This window comes from Sminthopsis crassicaudata, chromosome 1, assembly GCF_048593235.1.
Source record: "Sminthopsis crassicaudata isolate SCR6 chromosome 1, ASM4859323v1, whole genome shotgun sequence".
NCBI lineage: Eukaryota > Metazoa > Chordata > Mammalia > Dasyuromorphia > Dasyuridae > Sminthopsis > Sminthopsis crassicaudata.
In genome coordinates this window covers 241071562-241088130 of record NC_133617.1, presented here as the reverse complement: position 1 = coordinate 241088130, position 16569 = coordinate 241071562, and the positions used below count along the sequence as shown (strand labels likewise).

The 16569-nt window shown below is 32.5% G+C and overlaps 1 protein-coding gene across 1 annotated transcript in view; it reads left to right on the top strand.

Moving 5' to 3' along the window:
- CDH2 (cadherin 2) overlaps positions 1-16569 on the top strand; it is a 250117-nt gene that overhangs the window by 212115 nt on the left and 21433 nt on the right. The window contains exon 14 of the mRNA XM_074277065.1: positions 796-935. Coding sequence (XP_074133166.1) covers positions 796-935 — 140 coding nt within the window. The remainder of the gene's footprint in view (positions 1-795; positions 936-16569) is intronic.

The following is a 16569-nucleotide window of genomic DNA, read 5'->3' as shown; positions in this document are numbered from 1 at the left end:
TTACCAACAGAACAATGCCAAATGAAATCATGTATCTGGCTTTAAAAGAAAGATATTTATTTTTATGGCCAATAGTAAAAATGTGCTAAAATGTAGTCATTAATTTTTTTGTTTTCTTTCAGGATGTAAAGTGATCTCTCCTTAGTGTTGTTTTTTTTTTTTTTTTTTCCTTTATAAGGCTTATTTTCTACATGTAGAATCAAGGAAAGATTTCTTTTCTAACTAAAATGTGAACACACAGGCTTTAGTTTTAAAAGAAAGCCTAAACAGAGAATAGATTTGACAAAGTGTGAAATTAATTTAGGGGAGAATTTTAATCAATGATTTTTAACAAACTTCAGTGGATAGTACACAAGAGTTGAACATGAACCTCTTTGGAGAATTGCAGCTCCTTGACTTGGCATAAAATAATATAAAGTATGAATCATGAAGTCCTAATGGTATTCCAACATATGAACCAATAATATTTTTAACTAATCTGAAATTCGCAGTTTGGATTTGAAAAGAAAAGGCAGTATGGAACAGAGGAAAGATATAAGTTTCTCTAACTTCTCTATTTAGCCATGTGACTATGGGCAACTCATTTATTGTTTCCTCAGCTATAAAATGAGGACTAGTTGACTCATAGTTGGCTGTGAAAAATTAATTAAATTTAAATAAAATTTAATTAAATAATGTATATGGGTGTTAGTAAAAAAAAAAAAAAAAAAAGCAAACTGTCTTAAAATAATGATAAAAGTTTTTAGGATTTAGAAATAATAGTCCAATTATATTTTTCCTTCATTTTCCTGCTAGTTCTGGTATTAATGTTTGTTGTCTGGATGAAACGTCGCGATAAGGAACGTCAAGCCAAACAGCTTCTGATCGACCCAGAAGATGATGTAAGGGACAATATTTTGAAGTATGATGAAGAAGGTGGTGGAGAAGAAGACCAGGTGAGAAGCATATTATAATTTAAAATATAAAGACATCAATATACTTTTCACTATGCATCATTAGAGATGTGAGAAATGATTACAAAATTCTAGAGCATGCTGAAATTTCCTTTATATCAATCTGTGAATTAGAAACATCCATCTAAATGCATGGATTGCCTTTATTTGGGGATAATTGTATATTTCATTTAAATTTTTGCCATGTCAGAGAACCACATTAGTGTTCTTATCCATTCATAGTTATTGGCAATTGCCAAATCCATAGGAATTCATAATATATTAGGCTAAGTCCAATTTGAGTAAATTTTAACTATATTTCAGTTCAATTTAATTCATTTTTCTAGGCCGTACAAACTCAGCCAGAAAACATTTATTTAATGCCTGCTATTTGCTAGCTTGTGTTAAGATCTAGGGAATATAAAGAAAGATAAAGAACTTTTTGAAGAGTCACTATCTAATAGGGAGTCAACATGCAAGTGATTATGCACAAATAAACTATATAAAAGATAAATAAGAAATACATAGTGAGTGAAAAGTGCATTGAGAATAATAAAAATTTATTTAGGGAAAGATAAAATGATCCTAAAGTTTCACTTCCCCTTACCTCTTGCTTGGACTATTGCATTAGCTTTCTAATTTTTCTTTTTGCCTCAATTTCTCCTCTTCATTCTCTATATATTTGTGTTGTGGGAACATCAATTTGTCAGGATAAATTAGAGGAAAAAGAAAGTCAGAGGCAAGAAAAACAATTAATAAGTTATTTCAGTAGCCCAGTTGAGAGATAATAAGGGCTTGAACAAAAAAAGGGGGGGGGTGCTTTATGAGTGTTTAGAAAGAAGGTGATAGATGCAAGAGATATTGTGAAGGATATAGGGCTTGTGAAAGAGGAAAATCTTAAGGTTAATTGTAAAAGAGTAGCAAACTGGGGTTATTAAAAGTATGACTATCAATAGAGGTGAGAAAGGTAGGAGAATGAATAAGTTTGAATGGAAATTTCACCTTTGTTGAATTTGAGATTATTTATTTATTTATTTTTAAAATGAAGCTTTTTATTTCCAAAACATGTGCATGGATAATTTAATAACATTGACCATTGCCATAGCCTTGTGTTTCAGATTTTTTCCTCCTTCCTCTCATCCCCTCTCCTAGATAGCAAGCAATCTAGTATATGGTTAAACATGTTAAGATATATGTTAAATCCAAACATATTTATACAATTCTCTTGCTGCACAAGAAAAATAAAATCAAAAAAAGAAAGTAAATGAGTAACAAAACAAAATGCAAGCAAACAATATCAAATAGACTGAGAATGTTATGTTGTGATCCTCATTCAGTTCCCACCGTGTCTTCTCTCTGGGTGTAGATAGCATCAATCATAAGAAAATTTATTAAATGTTGAGATTCCTAGTAGTCATTTGATAATAAGGAACTAAAGAAGAGTCCCAGAGAACTGGAAAAAATCAAATGCCCCATTTCTCAAAACAAACAAAGAGAATAGAAACTACACATTCTAGGCAATAAAACGACTTAGATTTCTGCAGAAAATTCTACAAAAATCCTTGAGGAAATAGTTGATGAATACATAGAAAAGAAAATAATGATTTAAAATGATCTAACCTGACTTCATCAAGAAAAAGTTTACTCTAGACTAATTCTATTCTCCTTTTGGACAAGATTATTGAGTTAATAGATGAAAGAGTGCTGCAGTTAATTTTCTTTGATTTTTATCAAAGCTTATCACTAACATAACTCATGCTATTGTAAAGAGATGTGGACTAGACAGTAATCCAATTAGATCCAGAAATGGTTGACTGGCAGGACTCAGATAATACTTGTTAGTGGTTTAAAGTCAGCATGGTAGCTGTATTTAGCCTTGTATTTTAAATATTTTTATCAGTTTCTTGGATAAAGGTATGGATGGTATGCTTATCAATGGATAGCTAAACCACTGAATGACTAGTCCAGATCCAAAGTTATCTTGGCAGGTTAGAGAATTGGGTTGAATTACAGATAGATAAATGTAAAGTCTTTCACTAAGGAACAAAAAAAGCAGTTTCTCACACATAATCTGTGGTAGACAATAGTTAGATATCAATTGTTCTTTAAAAGAGCAGATAATTTTAGTGAATTATAAACTCCGAGTGAGTCACCAGACTCACTAATGAGACAACCAAAAAAATCGTGGAGTGGATCATCTGATTTGCTGATTGTTTGGGGTCTTCTTTTGTTTGTTTTATTTTTATTTATTGAAAGGAATGACTCTGGATGTGAAAGGGGAATGGACCATAAAGTGAATATGATATAAAAATGAAAGATAGTACTAATATTTAAAAAATTATCTTAGTAGGAATTTGTGGAACATTTGTCTGTTAAAACACATTTTTTCCTTACATGTCTTTGTATATGGGAAAATAGGTTGGATGTCTTTGTCTGAAAATCAGATTTTCATGAACAGAAAGACTTTCCTTCCCTATTTGAAGCATCAGATAGAATATGAGAAGCATTTCTGGTCTAGAAGATATGACTTCACATCCTGCCTCTGATTTGTACTGGCTGTGTGGTCATAAACAGCATGTTTAATTTCTGAATGACCCCAGGAACTCTCTATTATAAGTCAAAGACAAATTACTGATTAGAATTTCCAGAGATGTCTTCACACTAGCAGGTCCTTATAGCAGTAAAATCATAAATCTGGATTTCAAAATGTCATAGAAAACACATAATTTTTTATCTGATGGGATCTAGCTGACATAGATATCTTTATTTTGTATACATATGAAAGATAGACTATATGTACTAGTTTAGTTTTGTTTATAAAGAGATGATACCTGATTTGTCTTAAGTCTTCTGATTTTTTCTTTCCCTTATATTTTGAAGCCTAGCAAAGGCTGAAAAAGTTCAAAACACAAGTTAGATATTCTCCAGTGGCTAATAGATTTAAAAGCTGTTATAAGTGTGCATTCATTTACATTTAGGAAAAAAGAAGTTTTTTTGTTCTTGCTTTTCTAATTAGCCAAACTCAAGTCTCCTTCGCTATCCTTATTGTCTTATGGAAGTTATTGATACCATTTTTAAAAATTCAGTTGAAAAAAGAGTAACACTAGGACAAGAGAGTTTAAAGTGAATGAACTTATTGTTATCCTTTGATTTCTTTTTGGGTTTTGTTTGTTTTGTTTTTTAGGCCAGCTGTCCAAGCCAGTGAAATGGTTTCATCTGGCTAGAAATTAAACCACCAGCTTATTTTGTAACTCAGGGTCATTTCATAGTTATATTTTTCAAAACCTCACTCATTGAGCTGTTGCCACATATTTAAAATGAGGTATCACCAGTGCCAAGATACACACATAGTCATTTTTGTGCTTGCCAACAAACAATTTTAAGCATCAGTGGGAAAAAAAATTTCTGCCTGATAAAGTGAAATATGTGACTCCTCTACATAGTATAGGATATATTCTGTGTTAATCATTGAAGTATAACAGAGGTAGCTATCTTCTTGTTCAGGTTTCCATTTCTTAGTAGGGTATCTTTTATCAGATTCAGTATGTGTGCTTGCCTTCATTTTAAATTATACTTGGTAGTTTTTATTCCATTCTGTCAGTTTTTTCTTCATTTTATGGATTTGCTTTTTCCTTTTTTGTGCTTGAATGAAACAGAGCATATATCAGGAAATATTAGTTTCTAACTGAATTTAAACTCGTTTCCTCTTTTCCCTAAACAGACTTTATCTGTCTTTTAGAATTATTAGAAGAAATAGATTTAAGTGCAATGTGTTTTAATATATTACAAAATAAAGGAGTTAATCAGATATTGAATGGGATTTAACTTGCCATTTTCTTCCTACATTCCCTTTAATAAATTTTAAAAAGTCAAATTTTGAAAAACATTATTTTTTATTCTCTTTAGTGGCAGTGTGACACTAGTTCTATTGAGCAATTTGATTCTTAGGTTCATTAAGTATGACTATCTATCATAATTATATTATTTTTGAAGCAAACTTTCTTAAATACTATTCCTAGTACAGTGGGATTCATTTTACAATATTGGTGTCATAGAATAGTAGTAATAATGTCAATACTATATTCTAATCTTACTAAAGAAGATTTTTAATGTGTATAGGTGGTCAGTTTCAGGGTACATGAACACCTACTGAAAAGGCTTTCCTACAGCAACTCTCAGTAAAAATCTTCATCCCTAACACCTCTAATTCTTCTAGGCCATTGTAATTTTTTTCCAGCTATACTTTTTTTCCTACTTTTTTATTTTTTTTATTTTTGTGAGGCACTTGGGATTAAGTGACTTGCCCAGGACCACACAGATAGTGTTAAATGTCTGAGGCCAGATTTGAACTTATATCCCTCTGTCTCCAGGACCAGTGCTTTATCCACTGCACCATCTACCAGCTATGTTTTTAAAGTCATCCAAGGCATATTCTTTTATCTCCTAAAGTAGAAAATCTTGTCTTTGTTTCTCTTGACCCACTGAAATTTGAAATGATAATGTTTTTTTTAATCCCAAGATCTTAGTACCAGGACCTTAGTTTGGTGCATTCTAAATCTTTTGACTCTTTCCTTTATAGGATCAGAGACAATATTTGATCTTTGTAGTTGTAACTCAAAGAACTCCCATCATAAGGTGGGCATCTATACACGAATAATATTGTACACATGAGATATATACAATATAAATGGAAGGCAGTCACAAAAAATACCTAACCATGAAACAGGGAAATCCCCAGAATTACTTCTTTCAGGAAATGTGATTCAAGCAATCTTGAATGAAGTCAGAAGGCCAAAATAAAAAGGGAGAGCATCTAAGTCTGAGTGACCACCACTGAAAAGAAACAGAGTTGAAGATATTGTGTCACATATGATGAATATCAAGGAAATTAGTATAATTGGATTATACAATATGTAAGGTAGGCAAATGTAAAAAGACCTAAAAAAGTAGGAAAGGGTCAGAATATGAATAACTTAATGTAGGTTTTTACTTTACAGGCACACATCACATTGTATTTCCCACACCAGCATCATTTTGCAATCTCAAAACATCATTAACAAAACATTACAAATAAACCCCATCCCAGCATAGCAATTCAAAACCCTATTATGTCATGCTGCTGACCTCCCAAGTCCCAGGTTTCTGTGGAATGAATTTTCCCTTAAGACATTGTTTCATATAATATCATGCTTTTATAGACCCAATTAACTATTTTAAGTTTATTCAATAGGCAGTAGGGAACTAATAAAAAATTGAAGACTGGGGAGAGACATTACCAAACCACTGCACAAGAAAAATTACTTTGGTAATTGTATAAAAAGGGAGTTAGGGGATTGGGGGTGAAAGAGAAAGTATTGCCCTACTAGAAAATTATCCTGGTAGTCTAGATAAATGGTAAGAAAGGATGCACTAGGAGCAATAGTGTATGTGTGAGTGATGTGAGAATGGTCACCTGAACTGTGAAAGAAGCTTTATACTTGTTCTGGATGACTCAAGAAGGCATAACTAAGGCTGTTTGTGTTAAAATTTCAATAGATAGGATAGTTTGAGTGCCAAGTACAGAATCTTAGGGAAAACATCTACCTTAAAAGGTTAGGCAAGAGAGCTCATAGAAAAAAGAGCATAAAAGAAAGTTAGAGAGAGAAGGAAAACTGTCCATAAAGCCAAAAGAGAATATATCAGAGTTAAAAGGACACAGAAGACAACTGAAAAAGGTACCACTGGACTTGGTGATTAAGGAAGTCACTGCTAACCTTTGGGAAGATATTTCAGTTGAATATTAGTGTAATGAAAGCCAAGATGTAAGGAGTTGATAATGATGGCATGGTCAAACATAGATTATAGACAACTTTTAAAAATGGCAACAGAAGTTGGGGAAGAAAGGATAGTAGTTTGGTGGAACTTAAAAGTCAAAGAAAGATCTATTTTTCAAGTATTGGGAAAATTGTATATTTGCAAGAACATGGAAGGCGTTAATGGAATGATGGTTGATCCAAGTTTCATAAGGAGGTAGGATAAAATGAGATGAAAGTTTTAAACAGAGGGATGAATGATAGTGATGAGAGGAGGAGCAGATGCTTCTATGAATAAAAAGAAAGGACAGCATAAGTGATGATATAAAAAATTAAGCGAGGCAGAATCACACAGGCAACAGTTCATTAGGCTTCGATTAAGGAACATGAGTTGGAATCTTGCCTCCCATACTTTGAAAATGAAGAGATTGGACTTGATTTCTGAGGTTCCTTCTAACTCTAAATCCATGATCATATGATGCTTGGCTTTCTTTTTTTCTATATCCTTAGTTCTGTAGGTTTTTAAAAACAAAGGATGCAGAGGTGGTTCTATTTTTTTCTTATCAAAATAGGAAGCTAAGTCATCAGCTTTAAATGTGAGAAGCCAAGATTATAGTTAAGACTTTGAAGCAAGACAATAAATAAGGTTTGAATTACTTAATATAGGGAATGGGATGTGAGCTAGTCAAATAAGAGTAGAAAGATCACTGAGCAATAACCAAGATACATTGAAGATTATAAAATATAAATTTATGTGGGTGAAATTAGCTTAATTTGATGGATAGTGTCTTGTGATGCTTAGCTACCTGGGACCAAGAGCCTTAAGTGGCAGAATAATAAGGATTGGTTAAAACAGGAAGAACAAAAGATGAGGAGGTAAGAAGTTATAGAATAATAAGTATTGACACTTTAAATGATATCAAGATTAGGAATGAAAACAAATATAGCTAGTTCAAGATGGACTATAAGAATATGGATGAATAATTTATAAATCCATTATAAGTATCTTAATTACTAAAGTAATAATATTGATAGTAATGAAAAAGTTTCAGCAAATAGCAAATTGGAAAATACTTTGAACTTCATTTTACAAAATATGATACTTTTTCCTTAATCATTTTATTACTTATTACAAAATAAAATTTGATATCAAGCTTACTTGTTAAAATCCAGGTTGACTAAATTGAGTTTGTTTTTTAAATGTTCTTTTATAAATACTTATTTTGTGAAATGTGAAGCTAGTGATAGTTAAACATGTCATAAGTCAAACTTCAAGATCTCAACTATCGAGTCCCCTAAGATGAAACTAATAGTCCATTCATTTTAGCTTGTCTTTGATGAGATGATTGGATAAAAGTTGTGACAAATAATATATTTGGTAAAAGGAAGTCATGCTCTCCAGCCTGCCTTTTTTCATTCATTTGCACATGATCAGCGATATAAAAAGTCATTACTAAGTAATAAAAATAGTATTAAGCATTTATTGATTGGATAGCCCTGTTCCAGATACCATGAGTCCAACATATACATATCAGCATTGAAATTGAAATTAATGTAAACTGAGACATAAGGTTTCGAGGACATTCATTTTATTGGTCTTTTTGAAAATTTGTTGAAAAATTTGTTGAAAATGTATACTTCAGTTTAATATAATTCTCAATATCTGCAAGATTAAGTGATATAATTTCATGGTACATTATGATCAACCTTTTCTTTGCTGGGAAGATGATTTAACAGAAATAAATTGTAGACATGGAAGAAATGTGTACCCAGTAATTAATCTCATTATATAGTTCCTCCCGTGTACAAATGACCAGGTAGAATTTCTGTTAACTGCATCAGTCCCTCATTTCACTGATCTTTTCCAATTCATTTCATTTTTTATCTCTCAGGCACTGTGGTAGGAACTGTGAATACTAGGATAAAAATGTAGCCACTCCTACTTCCCAAAAAACTTATGTTCTACTAGAAGTATATAAAATGGATATATAGTAATTCTAAATCATTTTTTCTGACATTTAAAGCCTTTATAATATGGCTTCCTCCTAACTTTCCAGATTTCTTTCTCATTGCTCCTTTTTCACTTATTACCCTGTTATGGCCCAATTGCCTTACTGCTTCTCATATTGGGAATTCCAACTACTGTGTAGATAGTCATTGTTACAGGTACATTTAATTAGAACTAGAAATTGCATCATAATCTCATTTATATAAAGCTATGAAGGTCCATGACTTAGTTGGCAATATTAGAGTAATAGCATATTGACATCTTCTCACTATTTACCTCCTAGGATTCTTGTGAAGAAAACACTTGAAAGCATCAATCATATAAATGGATACATTTTTTAAAATTATGATCATTTATTTTCATGTACTGAGCTGAGCAGTTGACAAAAATTCTTTCAAGCTCTTTTCTTTTGCTTCTTGGAGCTTTTCCTTTTCTTTGTGGATACTCAACATGGGGAGTAGTTTTCGTTCTCAAATTATTTCTATGTGCTTCCCTCTCATTATGTTTGTTTCACAACCTATAATATTAGGGCATTTTAAAAGTGAAGAATAATCTAAATATTATGCATAATTTTAAAAATTTGGGTGATTATCCCCATGGGAGAAAGCTGTTTAGGGTGAAGTTTTCTTTCTTGGAGAAATGTGTGACTATTCTTTGATTCTCTAAAGAGACTTTTTTCACTTTTCTAGTGGCACTTTTCCTAGGTCTCAGATTATCACACTTCACATTGCATTCAGGGTGGGTATGCACATAATTTTATGTAATTGTTACTACATTCTTGACGTAAACCTGCAATTATTCATAAGCACAGGTACAAATTCTGCCAAGGTAACCTAAGAACGTTGGTCTACTTGAGCAGAGTTCCTACAATTCAGTTCTGTGGCATAAAATTGTGCTCAAATGGAGTTAGCAGTTAATGTAGGGGCATTCTCACAATTTTTTATTCAAAAGATCAGAACTTAGGTACTTTCCCAGCATAGCAGATTAATGCTAACCAAATTTTCTAAGGTAAATTAACAGTATCATTTTCTGGATTTGCAAAAGTTATTTAGTTGCTACCCTTTATCTTAGGGCAGCGAGGTGGTGTAGTGAGATCAAGTGCTAGAATCAGACCTGAATTTAAATCCCACCTCAGACACTTTGTAACTGTGTGACCCTGGACAAGCATTTAACCCTGTTTGTCTCAGTTTCCTCATCTATAAAGTGAGCTGGAGAAGGATATGATAAACCACTCCAGAATCTTTGCCAAGAATATACCACATTGGGTCACAAAGAGTTGGATATTACTGAAGCGACAGAAAAAACAACAAAGCCCTTTATCTTAAGCTTATTTAGGCTTACTGCATTGCCCTCAAACCCAGAAATCAATAAGTAAACCTCATTTTACCCTCCAAGAATTAATTTCTACCTTATTTGGATATATGGATACCATTATATATTCAAATATTACATTTTCTTGATGGCTTTTGTTTTCTATCTAGAAAAGCAGAAAGAATACTGGCTCTGGAATCAGTGAACCTGCGTTCAAATACTACGGTTGATACTAATTAGCTATGAGACTTTGGACAAATCACTTAACCTCCACAGGGACTCAATTTTTACCTTACTGAAATGAGAAGAATAGCTGGCTCCTAAGTTCCTTCTAGCTCTTATGTCTTTGATTCCATGATTTTTTTTATTGCTTTCTAGATTGAATCCTTCTTTGAACAACAATTCAATAAAAATACCAAGTATAGAGAATGACAAATTACATGACATTATACTCAGGAGTTTCCCTCTGTGCCCACTCCCTATAAGCAAGGAATTAGATTTTATTATCTTTGCCTGGGATCTTGATAGAATATTCCATTAATAAGAATTCAGCTACTATTTGTGATCATTTCATTTATACTGTTATAATTATTGTATATATTGTTCTCTAGGTTCAGCTTACTTTGCTCTGCATCAATCTCTATAAACTTTACTGTATTTCTTACTTATTGGCTCATTTGTGTAATTCCTTAAGGAACATTACATTTATGCAATATAGTTTTTTGGGTTTTTATTATTTTTCTCATTGCTAAGTCATAGGCACCAGATTTATTTCCAGTTCTTTGATAACACAAAGGGTACTGCCATGAATATTTTGGTTGGTATTGAAGGTTTATTTCTGCCTTTTACTTCCTTATGGTATATGCATCATTGAATTACAGAATATAGACAGTTGAGTCTTTTTTTTTTTTTTTTTGCACCATTACAGAATGAATTTCAGAAAGTGTAACAGCTTCCCTAAGAATACAGTACTGTGCTGATCTCATAAGCCCTCCAGTATTAATTATTCTCTTTTTGCATAAGGTAAACTTAAATCTAAGAGATGTTTTCAATTATGTTTCTCCATTGAGAGGTAGCATGACATAGGGACTAGAGAGCTGTTCTCAGGAACGGTTCCATCAGCCTGGAGAAATCATTGGTTTAACCTCTCAGTGCTGTAAGCAACCTAAAGAGCTGTAGAGAAGTTGGAGACATGCATTAATATAATTTCCTCACCTAAAATGTCCCTATACAGATCCAGTGCCTATTTTTTTTCTTACTTTTAGTGATTTGGCATATTATTTTTTATGTGGTCAATTGTAGTTTGTAATTGTTCTTTTGAAAATTTAATCATTTCTTTTAACCATTTTTATCTGTTGGGCAATGGGTCAATCATATCCTTTGAAAATTTATTGGACAATGACTCCTGGTCTCATAATTATGTCAATTTCTTGTATTTTTTTTTTGTACCCGGGTTTTATTGATATTTTATGAAAGGATTTTCTTACTATATAATTTCTTCTTTAATTGTCCTCATTGATTTTATTCATGAAAAAGCTTTTAAATTTTATAGAACCAAAATGATTTATTTTAATTTTTATGATCTCCTTTATCCTTTGGATTGGTGTTTTGTGTGGTCCAAGGTTACCTAAAAACCTGGGTTGCCATAGATCTAGTTCAGTCATGGGGGATTGATCTGATAGACTTTTTGTCTTATATCCTCACCATAAAAACTATGGGAACAATATATAAAATAAAACTTTTAGAGATAGTCCATTTTTAGGGTTTTCAAAATGTAGATAGCAGGAGTCTCTGTCTATAAAGGCAGTCTACTATATGGGAATTAGGTATGGAAGCAAGTTTTTACTTCTCCAGCATAGGAAATTCAAAAAACTCCAAAGCATTAACCTTAGCTTATGGATACACATTGAAACCTAAAACACTATAATAGCCATTCAGTTTAAAGTAGTAACAACATGCTGAGAATGGTAAACACTCTATGGGAATGTAAACAAATATTCCCCATTAATCTTGGACTTTCACAGTCCAAACAACTCTCAATCATATGGAGAATGAAAAGATCCAGATATCCTGCCATGAATGACATGACTTGGATCCTCCAGCTTCTGGACAGTCTTCTTTTTTCTCCATATTGTATGCTAGTTGCTCCGAAATCACTTTTTGAGAGTCCAATGCTGAACTCTCAAACTCGGGAACCCTTGAATTAAAATTCTTACTTTCGAGTAGAAGGCACTAGTAGCTGAGGGATTGGCCAAACCTCATATAGTAGATGAGAGTTGAGTTGAACTTTGAAAGAAGCTAGGAATTTTAAGATGTAAAGTTAAAAAGGAATCCATCCTAGGTATGGGGAACAATTTGTGCAAAAGCATAGAGATAGAAATTGCAGTGTTGTGTGTGAGGAACTTCAAGAAGGTCAATTAGGCTAGATGGAAAAAGGACATAAGGGCAATATTAATGATTTTATTATTAATTGATATAGTAAATAAGATAGATAATAATGAAATAATTAATATTAAGAATTAAAACATTAATAACCTAAAGCTGGAATGGTCAGTTAGGACCATCTGTGGAGGATTTTAAATGCAAGATAGAGGGGTACTTTGTAGTTCAACCCAGAGATAATTGAGGAGGGAGTATCATGATCAGATTGCTTTAGGCTGACTGGAAATTGAAAGGAGAAGAGACTTGAAGCAGGGAGACCAATTAATGATAATATCAGATTATTAAGAGTTCAGTCCAGGTGAGAGGTGCCAACGGTCTGAATGTATGGGCCATGTGAATGGAAATAAGGTATTATGGAGATGGAAATGACAAATATTAACTACAAGGTACAATCATCCACAAGGCTGGAAATATCCTTTATCAGGATAACTCATTTCTGACCTATGGTCAAAAAAGTAAACAAAATAAGAGGAAGACAGCTAGGAATTTGAAATTCAGAAATTCTCTTCTTAAACTATTCTGGACAAGTATAGTTCCTTTGCTGGATGCTTCTCCAAGTTCTTTTCTACTGTCTGTTTCTCCCACCCCCAACACACACACACACACACACACACACACACACACACACACTCACACTCACTCACTCCCCCTCCCTCCACGCCTCCTCTCTCCCTCTCTTTTTTCCTTAATTACCCTCTGGTCTAGAAGTTCAAGATGAAAAAGAGTTGAAAGGGTTGTTGATGGTTTCATATACTGGCAGTATATGGTTTAAAGGGGAAGGGGGCTTTGCTATAAGAAATGATGAGGGTGTTCCTTACAGAAAACCTGGGAATACTTACATGAACGCATGCAAAGTTAAATGATTGAAAGCAGGAGAACATTGTACATAGAAATAATAGTATTCTGACAATATTAAACTGTGAAAGATTTAGCTACTTTAATCATAACCGTGATCCAGGACAATCCCAAAGGCCTCATGATGAAAAATGCTCTCTACTTCCAGAGAGGGAACTGATGAACTCTGAGTAGAGATTGAAGCTTACTTTTTTCACTGAGGGGTTTCTGATTTTGGGGAGAGGGGCTATGTTTTGTTGGGGTTTTTTTGTTTGTTTGTTTGTTTTTGGAAATATGACTAATATGGAAATATGTTTAATGTGACGTCACATATGAATTGGATACTTTATTGCTTACTCTCTCAGTAAGCGCGGAGTAGGGGCTGGAGAGAGGGAATTTGAAACTCACTTTTTAAAACATATTTAAAATAAAGGGGAAAAAAACGAATCCATTTTTTCTGACTCTCATTAGGCCAAATGTCTTGAAGCAGCCAGACTCACTCAGCAACAATCCGAATTTCCTAATCCAAAGACTAGGGAAACATATCTAACTCCATGGGAGGTATTCCACTTCTAACAGAGATCTAGGGATTCTCATCTCATCAAATAACCTGGGGGAGGACAATGTAGTCAAAGGCATAATTGTAAAAGGTTCTTGATCTAGTTCATATGTGATGTTTTTTAGGTATGACCTTTTTTAGGTACAAATTCCATACAGATTTTAAGTTTATATTGGTATTTGATATAAAATATTTGTCTAAACTTTACCAAACTGCCTTAAAAATTTCCCCATCGATTCTTATTTTTTTAAAAGTCATTGTCATAAAATAAAGAGCTCCAAAAAAGGGGGGAAAAGACCTATTTATATAAAAATATTCATAGCACCTTTTTAAAAATAGAAATTGAGGAGATATACCTCAATTAAGAAATCGCTGAAAGTTGTAGTATGTGATTGTAATGGAATACTATACTATAAGAAATGACAAAGAGGTTGATTTCAGAAAAGACTTACATGAATATATGTATAGTGATGTGAGCAAATGAGGAGACATATTGTATACAATAACAGCAATAATGTCTGATGATTATTATGGATAAACTTAGTTATGTTCAACAATAAAATGATCTAAGATAATTCCAAAGGAGTCATGATGAAAAACTGTTATCTACCTCCAGAAAAAGAATTGATGAAGTCTGAGTACAGATAAAACATACTATTTTCATTTGTTTTAGTTTTTTCTTCTTTGGGTCTGTGTCTTTCACAGCATGACAAATAAGGAAATAGGTTTTACATGATTAAGGATGTATAACCTATATCATATTGCTTCTTATCTCAGGGAGAGAAAGGAAAAAAAGCAAGAGAGGGAATTTGGAACTCAAAAAAAAACCTTTTAATGAATGTTAAAAATTGCTTTTGCTTGTAATTAGACAAAATATGATTTTTAAAATAAAAATAAAAAGTAGGAAGCATTACTCTGGGAAAGTCACCAATTTGTGCCTCTGTGCCTCAGACACTGTCCCTTTTTTTTTTTTTTTTTTTTCCTTTAGTCCCAGAATTTATTCAAGGGTTTGGCATTTTAAGTATTTAATAAGTATTTTTCATTTATTCATGTTTTCTGAGGATTACTACATACTACTACTTCATGTAGTAAATCAAATCATATTGCATTATCAAGTTTACAAAATATTTTCTTCACAGACAGATAATACAATTACCATTTTTTAGATGAAGAAGCAAAAGCTTTAATTAAAAAATGATGATTTTTAAGGAATTTAAACAAATGGTTAAAGTTGTAAGACATTACAATATATGACATTCACTAACTCCATAGATTTTTATAAATGAGGCAAGAAATGTTGGGCAGTTTTGTTATGACAATTGTCCTTGGGAATAAAACCGTGGACTTGATGAACTCTTGAGGGCTCTGTTACCCCTATAATTTTATGTGTAATTCTTACCCTGCATCTTGCAATTTGTGTGTTTTCTTGAATAGTGTGTATTTAACATCATATGATTTTAAAGCTATTCAAATTAAGAGGTTCAAGTAGTTTGACTATCTTTTATGAGATAGAACTTGAATATAGGGTGGGGCCTTTTCCAGAGTACAGAGTAAGGATGGATGAATGTAGATTCAAATGAGAGAGAGTGAGAGAGAGAGTGTGTGTGTGTGTGTGTTAGTGTGTGTCCACATACATATGTACACACATATAAGTATTTCATGTGTATGTATATGTCTTGAATAATGGTTTTCTGGAAGTAAAATTTTGTATCTCATATTTGGGACCAATATAAGAAAACTATTAGCATAAGGAGTATAAAGAAGACAGTCTATCCTGGCTTCTAGTTTTCCATAGTGTTCATTTTTTGATTGTCAGCTTTTAAAATTGTGCATTGAGCATCAATAATAGAACTGACTGTGATATTTAGAAATCAGTGAAACATTCTTGACACAAATAGTTGTTGATAGTGAGCTCTTTTTCTCTCAGTAATATCTAATTTTTCCAAATACATATAAAGATACATTCATTTTTATAAAGACTTTGTCTTCTAAATTTTTCTCCTTCCCTCTTCCTTTTTCTTAAAATAGCAAGTAATCTAAGTTGAATATGTACAATCCTTTCAAATATTTTTTCATATTTGAAAATGTTGTTTTCAACATTTTGTGCAAGAGAAATCATGTTGTGCAAGAGAAATCAAAAGGAGAAAAACCACAAGAAAGAAAAAAAAACAAATAAAAAAGTCAAAACACTATGTTTCCATCTACATTTAGTTTCCATAATTCTCTTTATGGATGTGGCTAGCATTTTCCATCGCAAGATTATTGGAATTGTCTTGAATCACTTAATTGCTAAGAAGAGCCAAGTCTATCACAGTTGGTCATTGTATAATCTTGTTCTTAGTGTATACAATGTCTCCTAATTTTGGTCACTTCATTGAGCATCAGTTCATGTAAATCTTTCTGGACTTTTTTGAAATCTAAATGCTCATCATTTCTTTTGAAACTTACTATTACATTACATTCATATAACATAAATTATCATGCTTTCCCTAATTGAGGGACATCCACTCAATTTCTAGTTCCTTGCCACTACAAAAAGAGTTAGTACAAGCATTTTTGTACATATGAGTTCTTTTCCCTCTTTTATGATCTCTCTGGCAGATGCAGTAGAAACACTGCTGGATCAAAAGGTTTTCACACTTTTATAGCCCTTTGGGCATAGTTCCAAATTGCTCTCCAGAGTGGTTGGAT